At 45.0% G+C, this 14,027-nt stretch overlaps 1 protein-coding gene across 1 annotated transcript in view; it reads right to left on the reverse strand.

Annotated features, from left to right (window-relative positions):
* Positions 1-14,027, reverse strand: part of LOC121549654 (activin receptor type-2B) — a 61,475-nt gene that overhangs the window by 17,463 nt on the left and 29,985 nt on the right. The window contains exons 2-4 of the mRNA XM_041861443.2: positions 8,446-8,653; positions 6,103-6,209; positions 391-539 (exon numbers count right to left, since the gene is read on the reverse strand). Of these exons, the coding sequence (XP_041717377.1) occupies positions 391-539; positions 6,103-6,209; positions 8,446-8,653 (464 nt within the window). The remainder of the gene's footprint in view (positions 1-390; positions 540-6,102; positions 6,210-8,445; positions 8,654-14,027) is intronic.

Below are 14,027 nucleotides of genomic sequence, written 5' to 3' on the forward strand. Positions count from 1 at the left end.
AAGAAGAAGGGATGAAAAGGGCAAGAGAGCGAGTTAGAGAATACAGGAGTGAGAGAATAGGGGTGAGAAACCACAAACAGGAAAGAGGTAGCACCACATAAGATATTTCAAAAGCTACATTATCTCTACAAACAAAGAGAGCCAATACCACAGACAGACAGACAGGAGGACCACAATGTACATAAGTGTTGACTTTATTGTGTTTTTAATCATCAATGATTTTTTTCTGTGTGTATCGTTGTACTCGGCTGAGGGAAGTCTGCACGCATTTTAAATGTGTCAAATAAATTCATTCATTCAAAGATGAGTACAGAAGAGTGACGGGAAGCAAAAGTGAAAGAGACAGAGCTAGGGAGATGGGAGGGAGACGGTCAGGGGAAACGGGCCGACCTCGTTGATGTCCACGTGGCCATAGGGCGGCTTGCGGTGGCGGTACATCCAGAAGGCCAGCAGCAGGGCCATGGAGAGCATGGTGATAGGCAGCAGTGAGTAGACCAGCACATTGACTAGGGTGGGCGTGGGGGGAGGCGGCTTGATCACTGGAGGGAGAGAGAGAGAGAACACAGTGTTACCGAGAGAGAGAGAGAGAGAGAGAACACAGTGTTACCGAGAGAGAAAGAAGCAAGGAGCGAGAGAGAGAGAGAGAGAGAGAGAGAGAGAGAGAGAGAGAGAGAGAGAGAGAGAGAGAGAGAGAGAGAGAGAGAGAGAGAGAGAGAGAGAGAGAGAACAGTGTTACCGAGAGAGAGAGAGAAGCAAGGAGAGAGAGAGAGAGAGAGAGAGAGAGAGAGAGAGAGAGAGAGAGAGAGAGAGAGAGAGAGAGAGAACAGTGTTACCGAGAGAGAGAGAGAAGCAAGGAGAGAGAGAGAGAGAGAGAAGCAAGGAGAGAGAGAGAGAGAGAGAGAGAACACAGTGTTACCGAGAGAGTGAGAGAGAAGGGATGGGGGAAAGAAAAAGGGAGGGAGAAGGGGAGGAGAGGTAGAGGAATAGGTAGGTATAGGAATAGGTAGGTATAGGAATATGTATGTACAGGTAGGTATAGGAATAGGTAGGTATAGGAATAGGTAGGTATAGGAATAGGTATGTACAGGTAGGTATAGGAATAGGTAGGTATAGGAATAGGTAGGTATAGGAATAGGTATGTACAGGTAGGTATAGGAATAGGTATGTACAGGTAGGTATAGTAATAGGTAGGTATAGGAATAGGTATGTACAGGTAGGTATAGGAATAGGTAGGTATAGGAATAGGTAGGTATAGGAATATGTATGTACAGGTAGGTATAGGAATAGGTAGGTATAGGAATAGGTAGGTATAGGAATAGGTATGTACAGGTAGGTATAGGAATAGGTAGGTATAGGAATAGGTAGGTATAGGAATAGGTACAGTGAGGGAAAAAAGTATTTGATCCCCTGCTGATGTTGTACGTTTGCCCACTGACAAAGAAATTATCAGTCTATAATTTTAATGGTAGGTTTATTTGAACAGTGAGAGACAGAATAACAACAAAAAAATCCAGAAAAACGCATGTCAAAAATGTTATAAATTGTGTATAAATTAATGAGGGAAATAAGTATTTGACCCCCTCTCAATGAGAACGATTTCTGGCTCCCATGTGTCTTTTATACAGGTAACGAGCTGAGATTAGGAGCACACTCTTAAAGGGTGTGCTCCTAATCTCAGTTTGTACCTGTATAAAAGACACCTGTCCACAGAAGCAATCAATCAATCAGATTCCAAACTCTCCACCATCGCCAAGACCAAAGAGCTCTCCAAGGATGTCAGGGACAAGATTGTAGACCTACACAAGGCTGGAATGGGCTACAAGACCATCGCCAAGCAGCTTGGTGAGAAGGTGACAACAGTTGGTGCGATTATTCACAAATGGAAGAAACACAAAATAACTGTCAATCTCCTTCGGCCTGGGGCTCCATGCAAGATCTCACTTCGTGGAGTTGCAATGATCATGAGAACGGTGAGGAATCAGCCCAGAACTACAAGGGAGGATCTTGTCAATGATCTCAAGGCAGCTGGGACCATAGTCACCAAGAAAACAATTGGTAACACACTATGCCGTAAAGGAATGAAATCCTGCAGCGCCCGCAAAGTTCCCCTGCTCAAGAAAGCACATATACATGCCCGTCTGAAGTTTGCCAATGAACATCTGAATGATTCAGAGGAGAACTGGGTGAAAGTGTTGTGGTCAGATGAGACCAAAATCGAGCTCTTTGGCATCAACTCAACTCGCAGTGTTTGGAGGAGGAGGAATGCTGCCTATTACCCCAAGAACACCATCCCCACCGTCAAACATGGAGGTGGAAACATTATGCTTTGGGGGTGTTTTTCTGCTAAGGGGACAGGACAACTTCACCGCATCAAAGGGACGATGGACAGGGCCATATACCGGGTGAGAACCTCCTTCCCTCAGCCAAGGCATTGAAAATGGGTCGTGGATGGGTATTCCAGCATGACAATGACCCAAAACACACCGCCAACGCAACAAAGGAGTGGCTCAAGAAGAAGCACATTAAGGTCCTGGAGTGGCCTAGCCAGTCTCCAGACCTTAATCCCATAGAAAATCTGTAGAGGGAGCTGAAGGTTCGAGTTGCCAAACATCAGCCTCGAAACCTTAATGACTTGGAGAAGATCTGCAAAGAGGAGTGGGACAAAATCCCTCCTGAGATGTGTGCAAACCTGATGGTCAACTACAAGAAACGTCTGACCTCTGTGATTGCCAACAAGGGTTTTGCCACCAAATACTAAGTCATGTTTTGCAGAGGGGTCAAATAATTATTTCCCTCATTAAAATGCAAATCAATTTATAACATTTTTGACATGCGTTTTTCTGGATTTTTTTGTTGTTATTCTGTCTCTCACTGTTCAAATAAACCTACCATTAAAATTATAGACTGATCATTTCTTTGTCAGTGGGCAAACGTACAAAATCAGCAGGGGATCAAATACTTTTTTCCCTCACTGTATGTACAGGTAGGTATAGGAATAGGTAGGTATAGGAATAGGTATGTATAGGAATAGGTAGGTATAGGAATAGGTAGGTACAGGAATAGGTAGGTACACGAATAGGTAGGTACAGGTAGGTATAGTAATAGGTAGGTATAGGAATAGGTATGTACAGGTAGGTATAGGAATAGGTATGTACAGGTAGGTATAGGAATAGGTAGGTATAGGAATAGGTATGTACAGGTAGGTATAGGAATAGGTAGGTATAGGAATAGGTATGTACAGGTAGGTATAGGTAGGTATAGGAATAGGTAGGTATAGGAATAGGTATGTACAGGTAGGTATAGGTAGGTATAGGAATAGGTAGGTACAGGAATAGGTAGGTACAGGTAGGTATAGGAATAGGTATGTACAGGTAGGTATAGGAATAGGTAGGTATAGGAATAGGTAGGTATAGGAATAGGTAGGTACAGGAATAGGTAGGTACAGGTAGGTATAGGAATAGGTAGGTACAGGAATAGGTAGTAACAGGCATAGGTAGGTATAGGAATAGGTAGGTACAGGAATAGGTAGGTACACGAATAGGTAGGTACAGGAATAGGTAGGTACAGGAATAGGTAGGTACAGGAATAGGTAGGTACAGGAATAGGTAGGTACAGGAATAGGTAGGTACAGGAATAGGTAGGTACAGGAATAGGTAGGTACAGGAATAGGTACAGGAATAGGTAGGTATAGGAATAGGTACAGGAATAGGTAGGTATAGAAATAGGTAGGTACAGGAACAGGTAGGTATAGGAATAGGTAGGTACAGGAATAGGTAGGTACAGGAATAGATAGGTATAGGAATAGGTAGGTACAGGAATAGATAGGTATAGGAATAGGTAGGAATAGGTAGGTATAGTAATAGGTACAGTGAGGGAAAAAAGTATTTGATCCCCTGCTGATTTTGTATGTTTGCCCATTGACAAAGAAATGTGGTCCTCTGTAGCGGTAGAGCACGGCGCTTGTAACACCAGGGTAGTGGGTTCGATCCCCGGGACCACCCATACACAAAAAATGTATGCACGCATTACTGTAAGTCGCTTTGGATAAAAGCGTTTGCTAAATGGCATATTATTATTATTATTTATTATTAAATGATCAGTCTATAATTTTAATGGTAGTTTATTTGAACAGTGAGAGACAGAATAACAACAAAAATCCAGAAGAACGCATTTCAAAAATGTTATAAATTGATTTGCATTTTAATGAGGGAAATAAGTATTTGACCCCCTCTCAATCAGACATAACTGTCAAACTCCCTCGGCCTGGGGCTCCATGCAAGATCTCACTTCGTGGAGTTGCAATGATCATGAGAACGGTGAGGAATCAGCCCAGAACTACAAGGGAGGATCTTGTCAATGATCTCAAGGCAGCTGGGACCATAGTCACCAAGAAAACAATTGGTAACACATTACCCCGTGAAGGACTGAAATCCTGCAGCGTCCGCAAGGTCCCCCTGCTCAAGAAAGCACATACACAGGGCCGTCTGAAGTTTGCCAATGAACATCTGAATGATTCAGAGGAGAACTGGGTGAAAGTGTTGTGGTCAGATGAGACCAAAATGGAGCTCTTTGGCATCAACTCAACTCGCCGTGTTTGGAGGAGGAGGAATGCTGCCTATGACCCCAAGAACACCATCCCCACCGTCAAACATGGAGGTGGAAACATTATGCTTTGGGGGTGTTTTTCTGCTAAGGGGACAGGACAACTTCACCGCATCAAAGGGACGATGGACGGGGCCATGTACCGTCAAATCTTGGGTGAGAACCTCCTTCCCTCAGCCAGGGCATTGAAAATAGGTCGTGGATGGGTATTCCAGCATGACAATGACCCAAAACACACGGCCAAGGCAACAAAGGAGTGGCTCAAAAAGAAGCACATTAAGGTCCTGGAGTGGCCTAGCCAGTCTCCAGACCTTAATCCCATAGAAAATCTGTGGAGGGAGCTGAAGGTTCGAGTTGCCAAACGTCAGCCTCGAAACCTTAATGACTTGGAGAAGATCTGCAAAGAGGAGTGGAACAAAATCCCTCCTGAGATGTGTGCAAACCTGGTGGCCAACTACAAGAGACGTCTGACCTCTGTGATTGCCAACAAGGGTTTTGCCACCAAGTACTAAGTAATGTTTTGCAGAGGGGTCAAATACTTATTTCCCTCATTAAAATGCAAATCAATTCATAAAATTTTTTGACATGCGTTTGTCTGGATTTTTTTGTTGTTATTCTGTCTCTCACTGTTCAAATAAACCTACCATTCTTTGTCAGTGGGCAAACGTACAAAATCAGCAGGGGATCAAATACTTTTTCCCCCTCACTGTAGTTATAGGAATAGGTAGATATAGGAATAGGTAGGTACAGGAATAGGTAGGCAGGGACACAGTATTGTTTTCTCCTTCTAATCCTTTAACACACAAAGAGGTTTGCTGCCTGGATGTCTGTGTGCTCAGTAATACCATTTTTGTGCTATTCTCCTGGGCAGAATTGCCCCTACCTTTTCAAGACTTGCAGTCTGCAAACAAGGGTTGTAATTCAATACTCGTGTGGCCTCTTGCACATTTCAGTCCATCATGTTTAAGATCCTACAATTTCCCACTGGGAAGACCGTTTGGGGAACAAAGTTAATACTTAACCCTGAGCTTCCAACTCAACCTATATAAACTTCCAGCTGGTATAGGTTTTACACAGATGTCAAAAATAATATCAACCTACTGAGTTTCACTTCACACCAGCCAGGGGTTGGAATACCAAGATAACATACCAAGATATCACAATAGTATGATACCATAGCAAAGCATATGATATTTGCTCTGAAACAAAATGGAGCGAGCAGTGATTGGGAAAATACTCCAAAATGATGACAAAAGCCAATTCAGATATAGGTCAATATAAACTCTACATCTGACTAGCCCTTGAAATCTGACGGCAGACAGGAGTATGGGAGTGAACATTGCAATTGAGGTGTAGCCTAGCCATAGAAATATAATTATTAGAACAGACCTTACTATTCAAGTCCATGTTCTGTGTTGGGTGGACCGGCTGCCATATATATTTTATATTTCTATGGATGTAACACAGATTAAAGAGATAGCGTCCTATAGGTCCACTTACTTGGTCCATTGACATCGGGCAGGTGGGTGAACCTCTCATTGCAGAAGTTCCCCTCGCAGCAGCAGAAGAAGACCTGAGGATTCTCCTCTGTCGCCACACACTCTTGCCTGAGAAAAAGACAGACAACATTTTAGCGACCGTCAAAGGGAAATGCTTTAGTCTAGAGTAGTGAAGGGACCGCCTCAGCTTTCTATTGACTTCAGTACTTCAGAGGGCTTGTGGTTATACCCTATGCCGGGTCGTGTTCAGAAGGGAGATTACGTTATGAAAAGCAGTGAAACAGGATGGTTCTACCTGAAACTGTCGAATAAGAAACTCTGTTTTTATATAGTTTTCCGTTGCAAGACGTTTTATAAAGCTTTGCTACTGTGTGCCCTACTGAACACGACCCGGAGACAGAATTAGGGCCTATGACCTGCTCAGACACTTAACTAACTCTTAGCTAACCACCTCCCTCCGTTCCCTTCCCTCGCCATGCAACGCTCACACTATTTACTTATTGACCTATGTGGAGGATAGGAGGGGGAGGAGGGAGAGGACTGGCGGTGTCGCCATGATTCTGTTGATGGGGCACATCGGCAGTGTTGGGCCGTGTCAGCGATGTGTCGGCCTGGCGGGTCATTGGGCAGTGTACTCTCCCCTCAAAGAGCCCGAGCCAATGGCGAGAACAGCCAGTCGCCCCTGACAACACTGGAAGGGGGCCCAGATTAAGGCTGCTTGGCCTTGTGGGGGGCGAAGGAGTCTCCTCAAGCTGTCCCGATATGAACACCAATGTCTAGAGTAGAGGGATCACACTGATAACTGTGGCCTCCAGGATCAACTTAAATCCTTTACTATTTCAAAGCATTTACATCAATGCAGTCAAGGAACCTGGATCTTCATTCCCGCAGGGTAATATGTTGCACAATTCATTCAGAGCAGGTCGGACCACCTCACCGGTGCCGGCAAGATAACATATCTTTACCCAAGTCTAATCTACAACAGTCTTGAGCATTTCAAAAAAGCTTTTCGACTTAAGCTTGTCACTCAACACACTTCGATGTTTGGTATTTCAAACATGCACCAGAGGCTCTGCTCGTCTGCTATTTTAAGAAGTGGTGACCTCTAGTTTAAGCAACCTGGGATTGCTGGCATTGCGTTTCAAGATCAGTCATTGTTGCTGGCCCACTTTCGCACTGGCAGTCTCGATGATGGATCGGGAATCGTTTCATATATAGCCTTTTCATGGTGAGAAGCTAACGCAGCTTTAGAATTGAGCTTGTAGAAAACCTCTGGTTAAATACCCCAAAACAAAAGCCCTTTAGGCATCGTTACCTTGGCTCTTCTCATTGAACACTATAAAACACAACAACGTTCATTCTTTTTGAGTTGTACACATCCACACAACATTTGTCTGACTCTGTAAACAACTATGCAGTGGATTGGTTTTAGCCAAAACCTTTTTCCTCCTCTATAACGTGTTTCCAGGGAGACTATATTCAAGTTTCCCATCCGGATCCATCTATTCAACCATTTATCTGGGTCTCGGGAGCAAGGCCGGAAATAGATCGCAATGGCAACCGGTTGAAAAATCTACCTCACCACTCCGCCTGACTTTTCCGGCGACGGCGAAGCCTTGGTTATCGAGCACCTACAGGGCGCCCCCGGGCGCGGGGTAATTGAATATTCCAGTTCGACAGAGAGACATTTAATATGGAGTCCATGCTTCTACATCTGCATTGCTTGCTGTTTGGGGATTTAGGCTGGGTTTCTGTATTGTGACCTCTGCTGATGTGAAAAGGCCTTTAGAAATACACTTGATTTGATCAATAGCACTTCCAACAGATGAAATGAAAACAACAAATGTCAATACCGCAAGCGAAACGTTGGAGACAAGTTCTTGTCCGGTTACACACACACATACCAGCGGTGAAGTCAATAGGCAGTAATGCTTGAGTGACAAATCCAACTGTGATTATTAAAGTTGTATATATGGTCATATTTGATGATTAGATTAACATAGTCATTATCGATCAGTGACGTATGGGGACCCCATTGTGCTTCATTAAAACATTGAGTAGATATTCAAACCCGCCTATACAATCATAGGGGACACACTGACTCTACCTCTTTGCCACACAAGGGCCCCCATTCATAAAGAGTCTAAGAGTAGGAGTGCTGATATAGGATCCGATTTTTGCCTTCAGACCTGATGTTAGCTCAGCACTCCTACGGAGACTCTTTGTGAATACATCCCAGGAATCCAATCTTTAAGGCAGAGGAAGGCAGAGTTGATCTAATCTACAATTCAACAGTATTATTATATAGGACCTTGCTCAGGGGCACAACGGTAGGAGATTCTACCTGTCATAGCAGTTGAAGTCGTCCAGCCAGCAGCCCTTCTTCACCAGCTGGATGGTACCCGAGTTGTTGCGCCATGACGCGTAGCAGTGCAACCGCTTGTCCTTCTCACCCTCGCAGTGCTCTACCCCACTCTGGTTAGTCTTCTCGATCTCATAGTTGACGTTATAGAACAAGCACTCCCGTGTGTCCACCTCTCCATGGCTTGGTCCTGTCACAGAGAGAAAGACGAGGATCGTTAGAAGAATACCATTAGCCCAGATTAAATACACACTATAACCTATAACTTATGCATTCAAAACCCAGAGCTGTGTTTGGTACAAGCGTCGTCTCAGAAGTATCCACACCTAGACATAAACAATCAAAAAGATGCTCTTCCTTTAAATACAACCAAAAATGCAAGTCAGGATTGAGATATTAATTAAAGATCAGGACCAATCAAGAATCACAGATGATGTATAAAATCCCTCAACCCCTGTGTGTCAATGGGTTTGAGAAAATAACAGTTTGCTAGTGAAGCACAACCGAAAGGAGGGGATTCTCCTGTATCGCGTAGTGTGGTACAGTAGTGGTGATTGCTGTGGTGAGTGGCATCGTGTTTGATGAGGACATGGCACACGGCACCGCACCACAAATAGAAGCACAGAGACACCTCCCTGCGGCGCACAGAAACTCGGCTCGCTTTCCTCTCTTGTCAAAACAGCACTTGAGACGTTACTCATGCCTTATTTTGATGATGAAAGCGGAGTACGTGCCGAAAGAGGGAAAGAGAGAAGTAGAGTATTTAGAGGAGAGAGGGAGTGAGAGAAAACGAGAGAGAGTGAGTGAGAGGGAGTGAGAGAGCGAAATGGAGAGAAGGGAATAGAGAGGGGAAAATAGGAGGATCTTGTAAGGTAAGGATTGAACACAGTAGGCTGCTACAGACTGAAGGCATGTCGACTGCAGCGTTTGCCAGTACACAAAGAAGGGCCAGCACACCTCCGAGCAGAGGTAGGATTTCATCGTCATATAAAGCAAGGACTGTGATCAACAATGAGCATGGAGGGGGAGGGTGATGGGGAATGTGGACATTGTGTCAGGAGAGATAATGGATCCCAGATTTGACCTCTGACCCTTTCTGGGTAGCAGAGAATGAGGTCATTTGGAAACCTAATTGACACAGAAACACAGAGAGACCTTGGAAAAGGAAAACTGAACAGTTATCCATTTATAGAAGAAAGACTTGCAGGAGGAAGAACACATTAAAAACCTGTGGCAAACCAAATTAGCTTAAGGGAAAAAGCTACCTTTCTCAGCACCCAAAAGTCATTTTACCAACCTTTTCAGCTCAAAGGTTTAACAGCTAGTGGGAGTCCATAGCAACAAGACCCAGAGCCATAGAGGCCTTAGGCTATCTCTGCATTTCCTGGAATATTACAATGGCCGCTTGACAAGGGCAGCATATCCTTGCTGTGGCAGAGGAGTGAAAGGTCATCAGGGAGATAACCTCGGTGGTGTGTGTGAATAGAGAGAAAAGAGAGAGAAAACACTGCTCCTTCCAAAAGAAAACAGGCCAAAATAACAGCATGAAGAAGAGCTCCTTTTCCCCCTCCCTGCTGGAGCAACGGAGAGAGAGAGAGAGAGAGAGAGAGAGAGAGAGAGAGAGAGAGAGAGAGAGAGAGAGAGAGAGAGAGAGAGAGAGAGAGAGAGAGAGAGAGAGAGAGAGAGAGAGAGAGAGAGAGAGAGAGAGAGAGAGAGAGAGAGAGAGAGAGAGAGAGAGAGAGAGAGAGAGAGAGAGAGAGAGAGAGAGAGAGAGAGAGAGAGTGAGAGAGAGAGAGAGAGAGAGAGAGACTGAGCGAGTGATGGAGAGAGAGTGGGAGAGAGAGTGAGTGACAGTGAGGGAGGAAGAGTGAGGGAAAGAGTGTGAGGGTGAGCGAGAGCGAGAGACGGGGTGAGTGAGGGACTGAGAGAGAATTAGAGGGTGAGCGAAAGAGCGAGAGAGAAGCTGTGCGAGGAAGTGATAGAGGAGTGTGAAAGAGAAGGAGCATGAGAGAGAATGAGGGTGAGCGAGGGAGTAAGAGGATGAGCGAGTGAGGGAGAGCGAGTGAGGGAGAGTGAGCAAGGGAGAGAGAGAGGGTAAACAAGGGAGTGATATAGGATGAACGAGAGAGAGAGGGTAAGCGAGGGAGTGAGAGATTGGGTGAGCGAAGGTGTGAGAGGGTGCGTGAGGGAGAGAGGGTGAGCAAGAGACAGTGAGGGTGAGCGAGATAGGGGGTGAGTGAAGGAATGAGAGAGTGGGGGTGAGTGAGAGTGAGAGAAAGCGAGAGGGTGAGCGAGGGTGTGAGAGGGTGAGTGAGGGAGTGAGAGAGAGAGAAAGAGGGGGTGAGGAGAGAGGGGCTGAGCGAGAAGGCGGGGGTAGATCGAGAAAGTGAGGGTGAGCGAGTTTGGTTGTGAGTGAGGGAGAGAGGGTGAGCGAGGGAGAGAGAGGGTGAGCAAGGGAGACAGATAGGGTGAGGGAGTGAGATAGTGAGAGGAGGGGTGAAAGAGAGACATTTAGCGAGGGAGTGACAGAGGGCGAGATAGCGAGATGAGAGGGTGAGTGAAATAGGGTGAGTGAGAGAGGGTGAACAAGAGTGAGAGAATGAACGAGAGAGAGAGAGAGAGGGTGCATGAGGGAGTGTGAGGGGTGAGTCAGTGAGTAAGAGAGGGTGAACACAAATTTGACAGCGCCGACCACGGCCAATCTGTGCATTAACCGTCGCTAGGCAACGGAAAATGTGGGAGTATAGGCCTTCGCCCCGCTCTCCCAGACAAAGCCTTGTATAACTAACCTTGTGGGGGGACACAATTCAGTCCCATTCAAAATCCTATTTTCGTTAACCCCTAAACCTAACCCATACCTTAACCCCAAAACCTAACCCTCGCTCCTAACCCTAGCTCCTAACCCGAACACTAATTTTAACCCTAAACTCCCTAGAAATAGCATTTGACCTTGTGGGGACAAACAAAATGTCCCCAGTTGGTAAAATGTTTGTTTGCTTACTATTCTTGTGGGGACTTCTGGTCCCCACAAGTATAGTTAAACACGTCCAGACACACACGGTGTACATAAACACTCCAGCAGGAACACATGCACACACACACACTCCAGCAGCAGTGTGAGACTGGAAAGAGGGAGCTTGATGCCAATGTCCTGTTCGTGTTGCTGCACGACAGGTTGAATACTAAAAAACCCTGCTGCCTCAGCAATGGACGCTTATCAACATCCAGGAGCTGAATTTACAGGGTTCCATGGGGATATTAAGGCTAATGGCGATAGCGGATGTCAGGAACAAACAAAAGGAATTATGCGCGCAAAACGCTGCATGTTACAACCACTGGTCCCCCCCCTTTACATTACTTGGGCAATTTAATTTTACTGTTACCAGAGTTTTAATGGACCACATACAGTAGGGCTGGCAACAGCGACTTGAACGGGCTAATTCACAACGACAGACGTACGACATAACCAACCCCTCTACGTAAAAAAAATGACGGTTAGCGTGCTTATGATCATTGGTGGTTTTAAAAAAAAGCCATAAAAGCCAAGTAAACCAGGTCCAGGCCTCACTAGAGAGATGCCAGAGAGAGGCCTGCTGCTTCCTGGTCGATGGATCATCATAGCCATTCAAACAGCTTTATCCTACTTCAGGCACAAGAGAAAAAAGAGAAACCATCTGTTTCTAGCACTCAGGAGCAAGCAGACCTTCGGCACTTCATACAGCACATCTTGTTCAGTACTGACTGCCTCAAGACTGTGGAATGGCCTAGCAATTTTATTTTATTTTTTTACCTTTCTCAGGAAGAGGATTTTTATCCACAGCTGTTGGCGAGCTCTGGTGCTAAATAGTGGTTAGAGAGCAACTACTCAAATCAGCAACCAATTAACACTCCACGGAGGAAAATTCCCTTCACATTCCACACCTTCATCAAGCCAAAGTCCTTTCTCAGTTACAAGGACTTATTTCCCTCTTTTGTTGTCCACATAACACACTATGAATCAAGACTTGTTGAAACGGTTAACCTCTAAAAGTAAGCCTTTGTCCTTTATCCTAAGCTTACATATGGAATTGTTTTATGATAGTCATACCATGGATCATTAGGCTGTTTGATTTGACTTTTAGGACCCCTGTATGTATAAAAAGGAAAATATTTATAGAAAAAGATATATATATATATATATATATATATATATATATATATACACACACAGTGGGGAAAAAAAGTATTTAGTCAGCCACCAATTGTGCAAGTTCTCCCACTTAAAAAGATGAGAGAGGCCTGTAATTTTCATCATAGGTACACGTCAACTATGACAGACAAAATGAGAAAATCACATTGTAGGATATTTTATGAATTTATTTCCAAATTATGGTGGAAAATAAGTATTTGGTCAATAACAAAAGTTTCTCAATACTTTGTTATATACCCTTTGTTGGCAATGACACAGGTCAAACGTTTTCTGTAAGTCTTCACAAGGTTTTCACACACTGTTGCTGGTATTTTGGCAATTTCCTCCATGCAGATCTCCTCTAGAGCAGTGATGTTTTGGGGCTGTCGCTGGGCAACACGGACTTTCAACTCCCTCCAAAGATTTTCTATGGGGTTGAGATCTGGAGACTGGCTAGGCCACTCCAGGACCTTGAAATGCTTCTTACGAAGCCACTCCTTCGTTGCCCTGGCGGTGTGTCTGGGATCATTGTCATGCTGAAAGACCCAGCCACGTTTCATCTTCAATGCCCTTGCTGATGGAAGGAGGTTTTCACTCAAAATCTCACGATACATGGCCCCATTCATTCTTTCCTTTACACGGATCAGTCGTCCTGGTCCCTTTGCAGAAAAACAGCCCCAAAGCATGATGTTTCCACCCCCATGCTTCACAGTAGGTATGGTGTCTTTGGATGCAACTCAGCATTCTTTGTCCTCCAAACACGACGAGTTGAGTTTTTACCAAAAAGTTCTATTTTGGTTTCATCTGACCATATGACATTCTCCCAATCCTCTTCTTGATCATCCAAATGCACTCTAGCAAACTTCAGACGGGCCTGGACATGTACTGGCTTAAGCAGGGGGACACGTCTGGCACTGCAGGATTTGAGTCCCTGGCGGCGTAGTGTGTTACTGATGGTAGGCTTTGTTACTTTGGTCCCAGCTCTCTGCAGGTCATTCACTAGGTTCCCCCGTGTGGTTCTGGGATTTTTGCTCACCGTTCTTGTGATCATTTTGACCCCACGAGGTGAGATCTTGCGTGGAGCCCCAGATCGAGGGAGATTATCAGTGGTCTTGTATGTCTTCCATTTCCTAATAACTGCTCCCACAGTTGATTTCTTCAAACCAAGCTGCTTACCTATTGCAGATTCACTCTTCCCAGCCTGGTGCAGGTCTACAATTTTGTTTCTGGTGTCCTTTGACAGCTCTTTGGTCTTGGCCATAGTGGAGTTTGGAGTGTGACTGTTTGAGGTTGTGGACAGGTGTCTTTTATACTGATAACAAGTTCAAACAGGTGCCATTAATACAGGTAACGAGTGGAGGACAGAGGAGCCTCTTAAAGAAGAAGTTACAGGTCT

The sequence above is a fragment of the Coregonus clupeaformis genome, chromosome 34 (assembly GCF_020615455.1).
Source record: "Coregonus clupeaformis isolate EN_2021a chromosome 34, ASM2061545v1, whole genome shotgun sequence".
In the NCBI taxonomy this organism is placed as follows: Eukaryota; Metazoa; Chordata; class Actinopteri; order Salmoniformes; family Salmonidae; genus Coregonus; species Coregonus clupeaformis.